At 38.4% G+C, this 15691-nt stretch overlaps 1 protein-coding gene across 1 annotated transcript in view; it reads left to right on the top strand.

Annotated features, from left to right (window-relative positions):
* plxnd1 (plexin D1) overlaps positions 1-15691 on the top strand; it is a 104459-nt gene that overhangs the window by 73272 nt on the left and 15496 nt on the right. The window contains exons 20-24 of the mRNA XM_036578945.1: positions 2567-2681; positions 3937-4044; positions 8979-9091; positions 12651-12755; positions 14595-14725. Of these exons, the coding sequence (XP_036434838.1) occupies positions 2567-2681; positions 3937-4044; positions 8979-9091; positions 12651-12755; positions 14595-14725 (572 nt within the window). The remainder of the gene's footprint in view (positions 1-2566; positions 2682-3936; positions 4045-8978; positions 9092-12650; positions 12756-14594; positions 14726-15691) is intronic.

Genomic DNA, 15691 nt, shown 5'->3' with positions numbered 1-15691 from the left:
AAGATTTCGCTATGACACGAACGCACATGCGCAGAACGTACATAAACTTTCCAATTGGGAATGTAATCATGATTATTCTTCTATTTAACGGATAATTTACAGGATTACCCACCTCGTTCAGTCAGATAGAAATTGTATACCGAATGGCCTCAATCGGACTAGTCTTTCCGATTGAGGTATATACATGGACATACTCTTTTCCGATTAAGCTATTAGTTGGATTATTAACAGATTATTAGGCTGCAAACGTGGCTAATGTCAGTGTCTGAGTACTTGCTTGCATCAGCTACAGCAAAAGCACAGCTTTCAGCTGAATGTTTAGGAGTTTTTTGGTTTATTTTCTGTCTGTCAACACAGGCACTTAGTAACAAAGCAAAGCACTGTAAAACTTTCAGGTCTTAAATTTAGCAGTACCAGTCGGGCCTAGTCGAATTGGGTCTCAAAGTCATGGGTACGGGTGGGGTTTGGGCCTCAGTTTTATACCCATGGAGACCACACTCAGCCACAGTATTGACAGTAAAGTTGTTACCATTACACAGTTAAAATAAATAATTAAAAAAATGAAATGAACCTTACGAAAACTATTTTGGAGTCTTTGAAATAGCATGGTTTGTTATTGTTAAGTCCATTCTTATTCTTTGACCTTCTTTGTTCTGATTACTCAATTCATCAGCAAAATAATCAGTACATTACCTGATTACTAATGTAATCAATAGTCACAGCCTTAATGGACACACGTTATTGTGAGATTGTCCTGAGGTTTGAGTTCCTCTGGTTCCTCTTTTAGAGAGACTGTGCATGCAATGAAGAGAAACTCTCTGGAAGAATATTTTGTGCTTCATGCTTGCTGTTTAATACTCTTCATTTTTGGGGAGGCTATTTATAAATGTGTGAGAAAGTGTATATTTGTGTGTGATAGTGTGAGAGAGTGGGAGAGAGCAGTTGTTGGCGAGGGATCAAGAGAATCCTTGAAGTTGGAGCCGAAACAGAAAGAAGAAAACCGGTGCTTTCTGCACTGTTCATTAGCCTCTTAACCGTTTGAAGTCACAGTTATCGCTGGTGATAGTAAAAGCATGAAGCAATGTGATATTAATTATGTGTCACTCATATCTCAGTGAAACAAGCAGAGAAAATGTGTCCAAAGTGTAGATACTAAACTTTCAGTCAGTGCTGTTATATGAATACATGTTTTGAGAAATGGAAAACCATGCCATATATTTTTGCCATGTTTTTATCATTTCTTGACATCAAAGCAAACAGAAAAATGTCAAACTTGATTCAGAAAGATTTTGGAATATACATGTAGTTTATTATGGTCCTCATTATTTAATTAAGGGGTCTATATTCTGCTTTTCTTGTATATTATTGTTTCCCTGTTTCCAGGTTGACTTGTGTGGTTATATGTACCAATATTGGTACATATAACTTCTCTTTACCACTCAGAACTAAACAGGCTACTCTTGTTACTGTCCTGTTTCATGCCTCATTCAAAAAGCACAACACTGTTTATAATGGTTTGAGTGGGTGGAGCTAAACTGCTCTAGGCTGTAGGCTGAATAGGTGGATATATGTAAAAGGGTTCTGGTGACATCACAGAAACCATGGATTCAAAACAGGCTGTTTTTCAGAATAGTTTTCATATGTGGACAGAATGGTAAAAAATAGTATCTTGTCAAGCGAAATTAGTCAATTTATGTAATATTTCATATTTTGAGATGGTTGTTCACTTTTTATAAGATTATCTAGCTTATTTCTAGACGCTTTTACCAGTTTTAAATGATTTTATTAAGAAAAATTATACTGTACTGGCAGATAATTTTGCTGGTTTCAAGCACATTTTGCCAATATAGTATATAATTTACTTAAATTTACTAAAATACAAGTAAAAAATGTTTAGAATTAAGTAAGATAATCTTAAAATAAGCTTACAACAATCTCAACAGGAGAAATATTAGATTTATTGACCAGAGTTAAGATAATTTTACTTGACAAGTAAAGTGTAGTGAATGATATGCTTTGACACTTGTTTACATGTTTATATATTACTTCCTTACATATTAATTCCAGAATTTAAAGAAAATAAAAAGAGGAAAATGTGGTTGTTCATGATTTGGGCCCTTCAAATATGTAATTACAAAACTGGTTAACCAGTATTAAAGAGTCTTAAGATGCTTAAGTAAATAAAAACATGCCTCTACTTAAGAAGTGTGGTTGTGATTCTGGAGGACAAAGACGTGGGAGCTTTGGTCGTGACTGCACATAGGAATTTCTAGAAAGCAGAAACAAAACTGCTTACACTCAGTGACACCACTCATTTTATTCTGTGTGTGCGGTTTGTGTGCAGTTTTAAAAGCAATCTGTTGTGGCTGTGAACAGTCAGGATTAGGCCAATATGCTGGGGAATTTTCGATTTGTCATATTAAAAGCAGTTCTCAAATAAATTATAACAAAGCAAAACTATGTGTTATAATGTGCAAATGCATTTTATAGTAGTAACCATTTTTATTAATGTTTTTGTCCCCCCTCTCTTTCTTTCTCCCCCACTCTCTCTCTCTCTCTCTCTCAGGTGCATGTTGGCAATTTCCATAAACAGATAGCAGTGGTTCAGATGGGTGGCAGTGAACTGGCCATCATCGTCACCGTCGCAGTCTGCTGTGTCCTCCTGCTGCTATGCACTGTGGGTAAGTGTGCGAATCTGTGTGTGATGGACAGTCTGTTGTTGTGGAGACAGATGCTCCAGATGTGGCCGAGATAAAAGGGGGGACAGAGGGGTCAAGGCTTCTCCCGGCATTTGGCGCACACACACATCCACTGGCAAACACAAAGCCCCCACTGTTCTCTGTGGTGTCTGTTGTAGGTCTTTAATCTTTGAGACTCCATTGAATAAAACAGTCAACTGGAAGTGTGGACCTGAGCCACTGCTCGGGCTTTTGTTGACGCAGCAGATGGACAAAAACAATACACAAGAAGTAATACACTGAAAACAGTAATGCATTGATTCAGCTGTGTACATCGTTTCCACATGAATAAAGTCTATTACATCAGCACAATAATTTTGTTGATGTAATGTAATTTTTTTAAATGGCCCTTATTCAATTTTCTTCTTTTTTTTTAGTAAAAGAGTTGGATGAAACACGTAAACATTGTTAGAGTTTCAAAACATACCCTTCACTCCTCATGTGGTCCATATTTGGAAACTGAGCTGTGACGATACAAAAACCAGCACATTTGCATACATCTGCCTTTGTAGTGTACAGCAGTTTAGCTCCACCTGTTTACGTTTTATCCTACATTTATCAATTTAAATTTTTTTGTAAGGTACACTTACATTGTTTGTGTGGTTATATGTGCCAAAACAGTCATTTACATTCCCATTTTTCAACCTCTTATCCCTGAGAATTTTTGTTACTGTGTGTTTAAGACTGGTATATGTAAATGAGCTCTGTTCCGTTGGGCTGCCCTGTATTGTGCAGTTTGGGCTGAAACTCTCTTTATAACTTCAGCATGAAAGGGCAGGCTTAACTGCTGTCATCCGAATGGATGGGGATATGCAATTGAGCTAGTTACATGACATCACAAAAACAAATGAATTCAAAATGGGCTGTTTTTGCAGCTCAGTTTCCATATATGGACTGTAAGCAGTGATGAGTGTACAGTAGGTTTTGAAACTTTAACAGTGTCTACATAAAAAGCAAGTTTAATTCTAAGGATTAAAGAGGGGTTGAAATATTGTCATGTAAAAATGAATTAAGACCTACACAAACATCATAAGTGGACTTAAGGGTGAAAATAAAACTAAAAAAAGTAAAACATTCAAGAAAAATGTAGGATGGGCCCTTTAATGTGGCAATGATATACACATGTGAATCAAGTTAAATCACTTTTTAAGTGAAAGAAAAACCAATATTCTCATTGTACTCTTATTTCTCTCTCTAGCGCTGGTGGTATACTGCACCAAGAGCCGGAGGGCAGAGCGATACTGGCAGAAGACCCTCTTACAGATGGAGGAAATGGAGTCACAGATCAGAGAGGAGATACGCAAAGGTAACACACACACACAAGTGTAGAAGCAGGCTCTTGAAGAGAGTCTTAAAAGAGTGGAAATCTCATTTCAGGCACTTATGTTTACAAGAGAGCAGAGGAGATGTGGATGAACGTGTGTGTGCACGTAACTCGGTTCATAAAAAGAGCCGGTGCTCGTAAGTGGAAAGAGATGAGAAAGGCATAGAGAAAAGTGTGTGTCTGTGTGTGTGTGTGTCTGTGTGTGTGTGTGTGTGTCTGTATGTGTTTAGTGTTCCGAGGGGTATAATGTTCAAGTTTGAAGGCCTCAGTGTGCCTTGACAGATTTATAACCAGAAGAGATGCCAAGGACATGAGAGAGAGAGAGGGGGGGGAAGAGAGAGAGAGAGAGAGAGAGAGAGAGTGTGTGTGTGTGTGTGTGTGTGTGAGCATGGCCGAGGTGTGTATGACAAGGGAAAGAGGAAGTGAACGGTCAGCACACACGCCTGAATTCCACAATGGACCTAATCAAGAGATATGGGCATAGAGGCGAAGGTCCTACTCTTGCATAGTAAAGATTGCATAAACAGTACCCTCACCAGTGACAAGGCTGATGTGGTTTTCCTGCCCAAACAGCTTTAACAAAACTGTGTTCACCCACGGTCTTTCTTGGCTTGAGTCTGAGAGACGTGGGGGGCGAGACCAAACAACTAACATCCAAGCAAATGCTAATAACTGGGGAAAAGCTAACCTAGCAAGCATAACTTAACCACCAAGCTAGCCATCCATCTGTCTGTCTGTCTGTCTTTTGTCCATTTATTCATTCATTTGTTCAGTATGCCAGCACTTCCTTTTCTGCCACAAAAAAAACGCAACAGTGTACTTAGTAAGTAGATGCAGTCCAAAAACGTGCCTGTTTCACTCATTTCTCCATGCTCGTGCTGTTGTGTTTAGTTCTGCTTAAGTAGCGCTGGTGGTATCGTGTGATAGGGGGAGTCCTACCTAGTGGGTGGAATTGGATACGACTAAATTGGGGGGAAAATCCAAAAAAAGAAAAAAAAAGAATTTACTTGATTCAAATGATTTGTTGATTAATTTCCAAAATATATGATTCATTGATTCAGTCCCCCACTAAAGTATATATACATGATTTTGTCTTTCAGTTTATTATGTAATTTATTTACATTTGGAAATAATGTTGATGTAACATATGTGAAATCTGTAACATGGAGTGATGCACTGCCTCTTTACCACAGATAAAGGAACAACAGATGAAATTTAGCCTTTTTAGCTCATTTACAGTTCTGTTGATATTAATTAATGGGGACTGTTTGTGACAAGTAAATTAGTATTTGAATTAAGTAAATTCAACGTGTTTGTGGTGCCATTATGAGGCTTTCGCGTGTGTGCTGTGATTGTGAGGTCTGGGTTTAGGACAGTAGAATGAGGTTACTGAAAGCAGAAGGCAGGGTGTGAACCAGTGTGGTCAGTAGAAAATAGAAATGAAACTTAGTGGCCCCCTTAAACCCAAGCACCCTTGTGGATGTGTATATCTGTGTCCAAGATAATGAGACTTGTTCTCCTCCTTGTGTTTTCTCACCCTTTTCTGTGATTCGACCCCCTCCTAACCCCCACCATCCGGTCAGGCACGTTTCCACGGTGACAGGGTCTGCAAACACGCACAAACACGCGCTTTTGTGCATCCTGTGTTGAAAACAATACGAGGAGCGCTCACTTCCTGTCCTCTCCCCCCGAAGAGCACCCACGCTTGCTTTCTCAACACTGCTGATTCTGCATCACACACACACACACACACACACATACTCACAGTAATAAGATGGATATTTTATTAAATTTATACAATCTTCCTCTCACCCCAGACGTAGTCGATCAGCCAAGACATGTTTGGTGTCTGAAGTTTGCTTCTTTTTTAAATTGATGTCTATAAATGTATGTTTCAACATGATTTTGCCTTTTACGAGAGCTGTGAGGCAAATGTAGCTAACAAGTTATGTACAAACAAGTTATGTACACAAAATTGCATCATGCAAACTACATGTCTAAATCATCACACACTTTCCTCAAACCATGTTGAGTTGTTCAGTAATCTCAACTGGACATGCCTGTGTGGTTTCTGACACTGTACGGCGCACTAAAATGGACAAATGTACATAATTAGGCTAAAAAAGGCTGAAGGCTGAATTTTGTCCATACTTTTATGCCCCCATTTTTTATAGGTAACAGTATGTAATGCAGTGTCCAAAAACATAAAAACAAGTCTGTTTTAGAATACTTAATAACACTTTGAGACAAGTGTGTGGTGATTTAGGCATGCAGTTTGCACAATGCAAACAGGTGGGCTGTAAGTTTCTATTAGTTGTTAGCTACATTAGCCTCGTAGCTGCAGCAAAGTAAAGACCTCAGTATCTTTATTGGGAGGTGACATTTGCCTTAAATCTTCTTTAACAATATGACATAATTGTGACGAAAATGAACAACCGCAGCACAGAGACTTTGCCTGCTGTTCATGGACAAACACACTGCGAAAATGCCCATAATTGTCTGGTGCAAAGGGCTTTTAAGACTGCAGGTAAAATGGCCTAAAGTGGATGTGCTGCCCAAACAATAATAATAATAAGAAGAAGAAGAATTTTCATTTATATAGCACTTTTCATGCCGGTGGCAGCTCAAAGTGCTTTACACACAGGTGATGAAGAACAGTAATACAAGAAATTATAAGCATTAATTTAGAATCATATAAGAAAATGACTGAAAGATATAAGAAAATGACTGAAAGATACAGGTAGCCAGTGCAGTTCTTTTAAAACGGGAGTGATGTGATCCCTCTTTTTCGTTTTTGTTAGGATGCGTGTTGATGCATTTTGTATCAGTTGTAAAGGATGTATTGTTTTCTTAGGAAGCCCAGTATCTGGACTGATGGACAAAATCTGTTTTTTGTTGTGTGGTCATTCACATTAGCTTTAATGTGACCTATACATAACATCAGTCCCAAAATCCATGTGGCACGCTGATCCAACATACACAACTGTCCAACCTGCGGTGGAGAAGAATGTTAATACGCAAACTCTGCCAAAAAGGTCTGTCTGAATGTGTGAGGTTCCTTTAACTTTTTTGCTTCTCTCTTTATAAAAAGTTCCTGTTTACTTGTTTACACTGCATCTGCTTGTCTCGCTTCTCCAGAACGGAAGATGTGAAGCATGTAACCATAGTAACATTTGCTTTGATGATTCCTGCATGTGAAAAATATGATAAAGATTGACGTGAATTGATGTACAAGTTGCAGGAATTCTGATTTGACTGTTCAGACAGACGTCACATTGCTGTGAACTGGATTTCAGGACAAGTGTGAATTAAAAACATCTGATTCAGTGTATTTTTTCCACACAAAAAAAACTCTGTGTCACATATGAAGAATTAGATCAGATTTGTGGCCACTTTTACCTGCAGTGTGAACGTAGCCAAAGAGGTGTGCCATCGTTCAAAGATGAAACCGCATACTTCTAGCAACCCACGTTAGCTTTGTTTCACTGAAAGTACACCAAGGCCTTAAGGGGGTAAACTTCAGACACAAAGCATGTCTTGGCTGATGGACTGTATTTGGGGTAAGGGTGGGAAATTGTGTCAGACTCAGTTTTCTGAGAGAGAAGCCCAAACTGGCCTAAGATCACCCCAAAGGACCCAACTTATTACTGTGCTCATGGAAACTGAATCAAAACAGCTCTGCCTACACAGTTGAGTAAGTGTGTGAGTGTTTTCTGATCAATATAGCTGACTTGGCTGTTTGATAGTTTTTCTTCTTCAGCTTTTGAGCTGTAATGCATTGTGTTTGTGTTTGCTTATTGACTTTAATTCAGTATCTATCGCAGATGCTGTAAGACTTTAGCTAGGTAAATCACGAAGAGCCCTGTTGGCTGTTTTGTTTAGCTGTGAACACATACACCACACATGGTATAGACATCTGAGTTTCTTATTTTAGCAGGCCGTCTTTACCGAGTTGGATATATGCACAGGATAAAGAGCTTGGGGAGAATTTATTGGAAAAGATTTGGAAATCTCTGGCGAGAAAATACACACATGCTCACAAACACCACGTTCCATTGGTTTGTGGTCGCGTTAACTTCATATTTGTTTTTCCTTTTTCTTTTTCTCCACATCGAACAAACCACAAGTTTCCACATAATGTATATTGTGTGTGTAATGTAAGATTAATTCATGCTCATTCAATTACATCAGCCCAAAGTACTTCTGGTTTTCTTTTCATAATAATGTAGCCATAAATTTATAGACAGGCAGCTGACTTGGAAAATGAACTACGCATACAAGCTAATAAAACATTAACATAAATTACTCTTATGAGCAAATGAATTAGCGTTCATACTGAAAGCTGTGTGATTTGAGCAGATAAATCATCGGGGTTGAGTTGGGTGAAGTTTTATTGGTCAGGGAAATTGGATGATGTTCAAAAGTAACATTTCTAGAATCCTATGTCATGTATTTTGCTGTGAATTAGAAGAAAAAGTGTGTGCAATTTTAAATGTGTTAATGGTTGCTGTTATTTTATTCATTAATAGCTCATACAGTTTAGACTGAAATGCCTTAGTCACCAAGAAGCTATTTGAAGACGTTTTAGTCAATATTTAAAATTTTTCAGGAACATCAATTAGTTATTCAATGAAAACCTCATTCTAAATCTTATGCAGCTTTATCAGTAAGGAATTCTGGACACATATAACATTTTATTTTTATTGCTTCTTACTAATTAGTTGAAGCCTGTGAAGTTGTAGAGTATTAACATCTTATATAATCATTTTATACATATAACTGCAAAATTGGTTTTATATTAATGAAAAGAGTGATTTCAAACTTTTGAAAAATAATAGATATACACATTGGATGTATACATGTGTGATCTTATGTCAGTGACGAAGAAGGTGTGTTTCTGTGTGTTTGTGTAACAGGGTTTGCGGAGCTGCAGACGGACATGACTGACCTGACTAAAGAGCTGAACCGCAGCCAGGGCATCCCCTTCCTCGAGTACAAACAGTTTGTAACTCGCACCTTTTTCCCGAAGGTAAGAGCTAACACAAAGTATGTGAGGGCATATATGTGTACTTGTATTTGGGTACATGTGAGCCCTATGTGACGTTTCTTAGTCCTGATCCTGGGGACTCACTGCCCAGCACACTTCCAGCTGTTTCTTGCCTCAACCCCTTCAGAGCAGAATGAAATGGGAATTTTTCAAGATGTCAGCATAATTCAATCGTTGAGATGTAAACAGTGTCATTCAGAGTGGTTTGATGTGAAGTGCTGCACTGTAGAGACATTTACTGTCTTCACAGTGGTAGTGAAAGGAACCAGGGGTACAACACAGATATAACCATTTTATTTACTATCCTAAAGGATCAGAGAATCCACATACATATTCTGAATTACTGTATGTAAATTTAAAAATTATAAATAGAAGTAAATCTGAAAAATACAATTTCTTTGGGAACCATTTTGCCTTACAGTGCCCTGAATGTACCTCTCAGCCTTTACAGGATACTGGATGTTTAAGTCAAAACCTTATCTCAAAACTATAATGAAACAGGCGATCACTCAGACATGAGGGAGTGTATTGTGTTACTGTTTCGTGTAATATCTTTCTGTGATGTAGCTTTAAGAGGCATTAAACTCTTTGGATGTCTGGTTCCTGTCACCACTGCTATGAACAATTCTGACATGAGTTTCTTTAGGAAGGAGTCACTCTGAATGGCTTTGTTTACATCTTAATGACTTAATTATGCAAACATTTTGAAAAATAGGTGTAAAAAACACTGCTATATGAGTAACATCCCAACATGCAATGACTGGACCAAGTGTGTATGATTTATTTCTTTGGTTAAAGTAATTGAATACGTTTGGAGTTATAATTATGTAAGGCCATAGGTCAAGAAAAGGATTAGGATTATGCTTCAGGTCAGGGACTGTTCTGGATTAGGTTTAGGCCCTGGTTAAATATAAGTGCAGTTGTATTCCTCTACAATTATAGTAATTGTGGACGACCCCATCCATCCCTCACACAGACTTTTTTCACTGCTGACGTCTGGCAGAAGGTACCGGAGCATCCGTGCCATCACTGCCAGACTCTGCAACAGGTTTGTTCCTCAAGCAATCAGGTTTTTAAATTCACAAGGACTGACCTAAACCCCCCCCCCAAACACACACACACCCACCTCTTTTGATGCACTATTGCACTAATCTGCTAATACTGTGCTTTACACTGTTTTACTACCTGAGTAACTGCTGTGCTCACGTATGTTATCCGACTGTGTAAACTCGCAGATCACAGCATGTTAAATATCTCTGCACCTTATTCCACTAACTCATGCTCAGAAATGATTGCTGTGTCAGCGCTGCACTGTCCTGTCTGTTTACTGTGTCTAATGTCTGTTTAATTTATCATATTTATTGTATTGTTTCTAGCTTAATTTTCTGTTGGCACACTTATGTCTGCACGTTCGCACTTTGTACTTTTTGTTCCTTGTTGCACCTTGTTGTTCCTGGAGGAACGTAATTTCACTCCACTGTGTACTTGCACATAGATGGAATGACAATAAAAGCCTCTTGACTTGACTTGAATGTAACATATTGTTCCTGTCAAAAAAAAACAAAAAAACATGTATTTTGATTTTTGTCAATTTTTAATTATTTGTGTAAAAAATTCATGATGCATAGAGCAATAGATATGCTCTAAAATCACTTAGATATGTTCTAAAAACACCTCTTTACAAGGACACATTAAAGTTATAGACGTTTTTTGCCTTCTCCTGTAAAATGACTCTTTTAGAGATACATGTTTTTTGGACAGCAACGTTGTGTAATATTAGCAGAGTACTGCATATAAATGTAATATTAGTGTGGTAATGGTCCTGAGCATGTTTTTCAGCACAAAACACAGATCTGTTTCCAGATGAATGTTTCATATTAAAGGAAAAAAAACTGTGCATATGTGCATGCATGTGTGTGTGCTTCAGTCTGTATGGTGTTAGGGTTTTTTCCCCAAAGGTACAAGCTACGTTTGTGTGTCTTTTCTCTGTGTTGAAAGCCACAAGCATTATAATTTCCATCAGCACTGTCTGAACAATAGTGGGAACCCAGACAAGAAAACCAAGGATACACCCAAAACACACACACACACGCGCGCGCACGCACACACACACACTGACCGTGGTGGTCTCGTTGTAAGTAGAATGTAAGTAGGCCAAAGCCTGTAGTAGCAAATGTTTTGTAAGGGGATGGAAACACGCTGTGTGTGTGTCTGTGTGTACATGTTGGGTGTTGAAAAGTAGCCTGAATAGAAACATAAATACTTTTATTGTGACCTCAGCTCTCTTTCCCCAGCCAGTCTACTGGGATATTAAACTCCCTGCAACACAATCCTCCTTCGCCTCTCTCTTCCACTCCCCCTCGTTCCATCCCTTTCCCTCCCTTCTCCTCTCTACTCCCTCTGCTTTCTCTGCTTTCTCTCTGCTCATTTTTTATTGTTTCCTCACTCTCGCCCTACTCGACTACTCCTTACATTGCGTGAACATCTTACGACGACTGGACTCTCTTTACATTAATGTACATTAAAGAATGTTTTCTTCCTTCTTCTAAAGGATTAGTTTTTATGACATTCATAAAATATGTAATTGACTATATGTTTATATTGATAATGAAGCAATAAGCCACGAGAGGCTTTGCATCTGAAGTCTTCATGAGCATAAAATACGTCCTGCTGAATTTGAAACCCAAACCCTCTTACATGCGGTAACAGATGGATTAGCGCAGGCAAGGTTTTACAGAGCTTAGCACATGAGTTGATTGACAGAAAATGCCTTGCTGGGATAAACTGGTATTTTTCTCATCTGTGTATTCTTATGGATATTCATATATTTAGTATTAGTATATTATGGTGGAATTTACCTTCCCCTGATCAACTGCTAACCCTGCAGCACAGAAGTTTCTCACGCTACTGCTGCTACTTACAGAAAAGCTTAAAACACTCAATCACATTTGTGAGATCATGCCAAATTTACATAGGCATATTCCTTAAAGTATAATATATTCCTTAAAGTATATATATATATATATATATATATATATATATATATATAAAAATATTTTGTCTGGCCCTCTCAGGCTCAGGTCGGGTGGAAGAACAGGCATTTGGCAGGCAGTTCTTTACTTTATATTTTGCAATTTGAGAGTGAATCCTTCAGTAAATACTTCAATCCTTCAGTAAATACTTCAATTCAAAGATTGTTGGTCATCTTTGTCTGTTTAGCTTGCTGTCTTTTAGTGTAGTTGTTAAGATAACAAACTGTCAATTTCTCAGTTTAAACAAAAGCCAGGTTCAGTACACTTGGTGGTCCATATGAGCAGCATACCAGTCCATTCACTATAGTATGTAGTGAGTTGGCGCAATACAGAATTTAGTTGCTTTGAGGCGGTCATAGTTGTGCGTTTATAGAGTATTTTACAATGGCTTCAAATGTTCCTCAGCCAATCAGATTTAGGGCCGGAGCTGTCTGTTGTATAATTATGTATTTGTTATAAATATTAACACATTAATCAGTGAATCATTATGTTCCTGTGTGTGTATGTAGATGTGTTCAGACTACGAGAGGAGCCTGGTTCAGCCGGTGTATGAAAATGACCCTCAGGGACCGAGAGCTCTGCCTGAAACTCACCCTCTACTGCAAGACTGGCAGGTAAGGCACACAATAGTCTCTCATACATGCATTGCATGAATGTAATGCTGCTGCGTTTGTAGGTTTCAGCAGTTTTTCCCTGAGCTGCTGCAGAAGGGAATACTCTTGCAAAGTTAACTTTTGGAGATAATGAACTGTTGGAGAAACGGCTGTCATGTGACACAGTACCCCATTATGCCATGATTAATGTACGCCTCTGCACGCAGCCTGTGTGTGTGCGCGTGTATCCATGCATGCATTCGTGTGTGTTACACACAGATTTCAGGTCAGGAGACAGGGGGGATCATCTTTAACAGTGATGAAGTGTTTTTACGCAGCGGATCGTCTTTAAAGGAAGCATACCAGTTTTTTTAATTCACAGCACCGAGCATAAATCTTCACGCCCACATCCGTCTTTGTTTCACTCTCGCTCCGTTTCTGTCAATGTGAGCATATGGAAAACATCCATGGGGACCACTCAATTACAGCTCTGTTAAACTCTTACCATGTTCACAACGCAACTCCGTTCACTGGGTCAAACGGAGCGAGAGGAATTAAAACGATTAAGGCTTGAGGTTTTGGGAGCTTGCAGACATACCTTTCATCTATCAATCTGACATATATTTCTCTGGTGTACATCGTTCTAGCAACTGATGGGCTTTGGAGTCATCGAATTTTGCTATTTTATGATGAAAATTTGGAAACACTTTACTTGACCCTTGATGCATAACATTGACATAACCATGCCATAAACATGTAATGGCAGATGTCACATGCTGTCAAGGTACTAAGGTTATCTTAATTGTCATATGTCATAATGGTTGATGTCATGACAGCTAACGAGAGTACACTAGAGTACACATAAATTAGCATGTGACAAGTTGTCATGACAACAAAAATTATAGCATGTTATGACAAACAGTATGACAATGATCATCACAATTACTGGCTGTATTAATGAGCAAAATCTGTCATGACTCATGACAGCATATGACATCTGCTATGACATGTTTATGACATAGTTATGCCAATGTTATGTAGCACTGAAGTGTTATCCAATATTTTAACTCTTACAGAACCTACACAGGCTTATTTAGAACGAACCCATTCACTAGTATAGGGCCTTTTGCTGTATTGAGTGTACCCTCTTAAAAATAAAGATTTCCTACATTTTCTTTGCTTGGATGAACCTTTACTTTATGTGGAAACTGGCTGAGCTGTTCTTAGGTTATAGAAGTGTGTAATGCAACTTTGGGCCTGCTGGTGGTCACTGGCCATTTAAGGAGTTAGACTTAAAAAAATACCGTATGATCTACAAAAAATAGTTCTTTAAAGAACCCTACACTGAAGGTTTCTTCAAGAAACCGAAAGTGGTTTCTCCCATGGCATCGTTCCAGAGATTTCTGCAGTTCAAACAGATTATCAGATTCATTTTAATTATTGTTTGAGATGCACATTATCTTGTAGGAGAAAACACAAACAAACATTTTGTTTTTCCTCACATTCTTATTTTATCTGGATTGAGCATTGCTCATCATGCAGAACGCCCGCAGAAAGCTGCCTAACGTAACAGGCCTTGCCTTGCATGTACATCTTTTGGCAGCGATTCGTTACGCTTGCTCTTTTGAAGCCAAAGATTAACGTCTTTGCTTTGCACAGTGGGCAGATGAGGCATGAGTATAAGGGTTATGTGTCATTGTTTGTGGTTGCTTCATTTGCCTTAATATGATTTAAAGATGATGTTGCAAAACACTGGAAGTTTTCGAAAGGCTCAGCCCTTTCTAAAAAAGACTGGTTTACCCAATTCTCAGTGCGGGTGATTCAACATCCCATTGTCCTCTCTCTTTCTCTCTCTCTCAGCCCTCCAACACTGCCAGGCCCAACATGGAAGAAGGAATTACTCTGTTTTCCACTCTTCTCAACAACAAGCACTTCCTCATCACCTTCGTTCATGCGCTGGAACAGCAGAAGGACTTCGCTGTGCGAGACAGGTAGCCAAGAAGTCTTCCAAAAAGCATAACACACAGCACTCCCCAAAAACATCCAACTAGATGTAAATAACATGCCATTTGTCATTTTGATCACCTCTTTACGCTTGGACATTGTATTTATTGCCAATGATAGCCCTCAGTTCAATCACCACATTGGTATTTGTAGGTAGAAGATATTTTTTAATTTTTTGACATCAAAATAAATATAAAAAACTTATTTTTTACTTTATTTACTTTAGTTTTACTTTATTGCTAATGTCTCAAGCAAGTTGATTCTAATCTAATGGTTAACCTAAAGGTCTAATGGGTAAAGTATATTATTATCACAACTTTTTATTATTGTGTATGTAGACACATAAGGGGGACAAGCTATGTTATGAGACCTGGTGGGATTGCGCTGCCTGGTCTTTCTGTAGTTATGCCACTCCCTCTAAGGATTAATGTTCATGTGGTTCATGAAAACCGTATCTTTGCTTTGTCATAATACAGAAGTGCAAAATAGGCTTTGATTCAGAAGTGCTTGGTTTGATTGACATATATTGTACTGATTGACAAGGTTTGATTACTAGCAGGTTCTTCCCATAATTCTATTGTCTGTATTTAAATAATTATATCTACAGTAGAATGGACACTGTAATTTCCTGATGCATGCTGGGAGTAGTCTGATATACATCAGAGAAGTCACAACATGGCTATTCAAATGTAATAAGGACGCTTGGAATCGACTCAAAGAATCTCAGTCCCCAGTTTCAACCACAGTCTCTGGGTCCTGTGATTCACACACACACACACACACAAAAAAAGAAGCATTGTACTGACACAATTCCCAGAGTCTTCTGCGCCCACTCTCCAAAGCTAAGACCTCATACTGTCAGTGGAACAGCTCCAACCATTTTTCCTTCATGGCTGTATCTATAGGGAGATTTTGCTAGTTTTATGACCATGTTTTGTTGATTAACATGACTT

This window comes from Colossoma macropomum, unplaced genomic scaffold (genome assembly GCF_904425465.1).
Source record: "Colossoma macropomum unplaced genomic scaffold, Colossoma_macropomum, whole genome shotgun sequence".
Classification (NCBI taxonomy): domain Eukaryota; kingdom Metazoa; phylum Chordata; class Actinopteri; order Characiformes; family Serrasalmidae; genus Colossoma; species Colossoma macropomum.
This window is presented reverse-complemented; position numbering and strand designations above follow the sequence as displayed.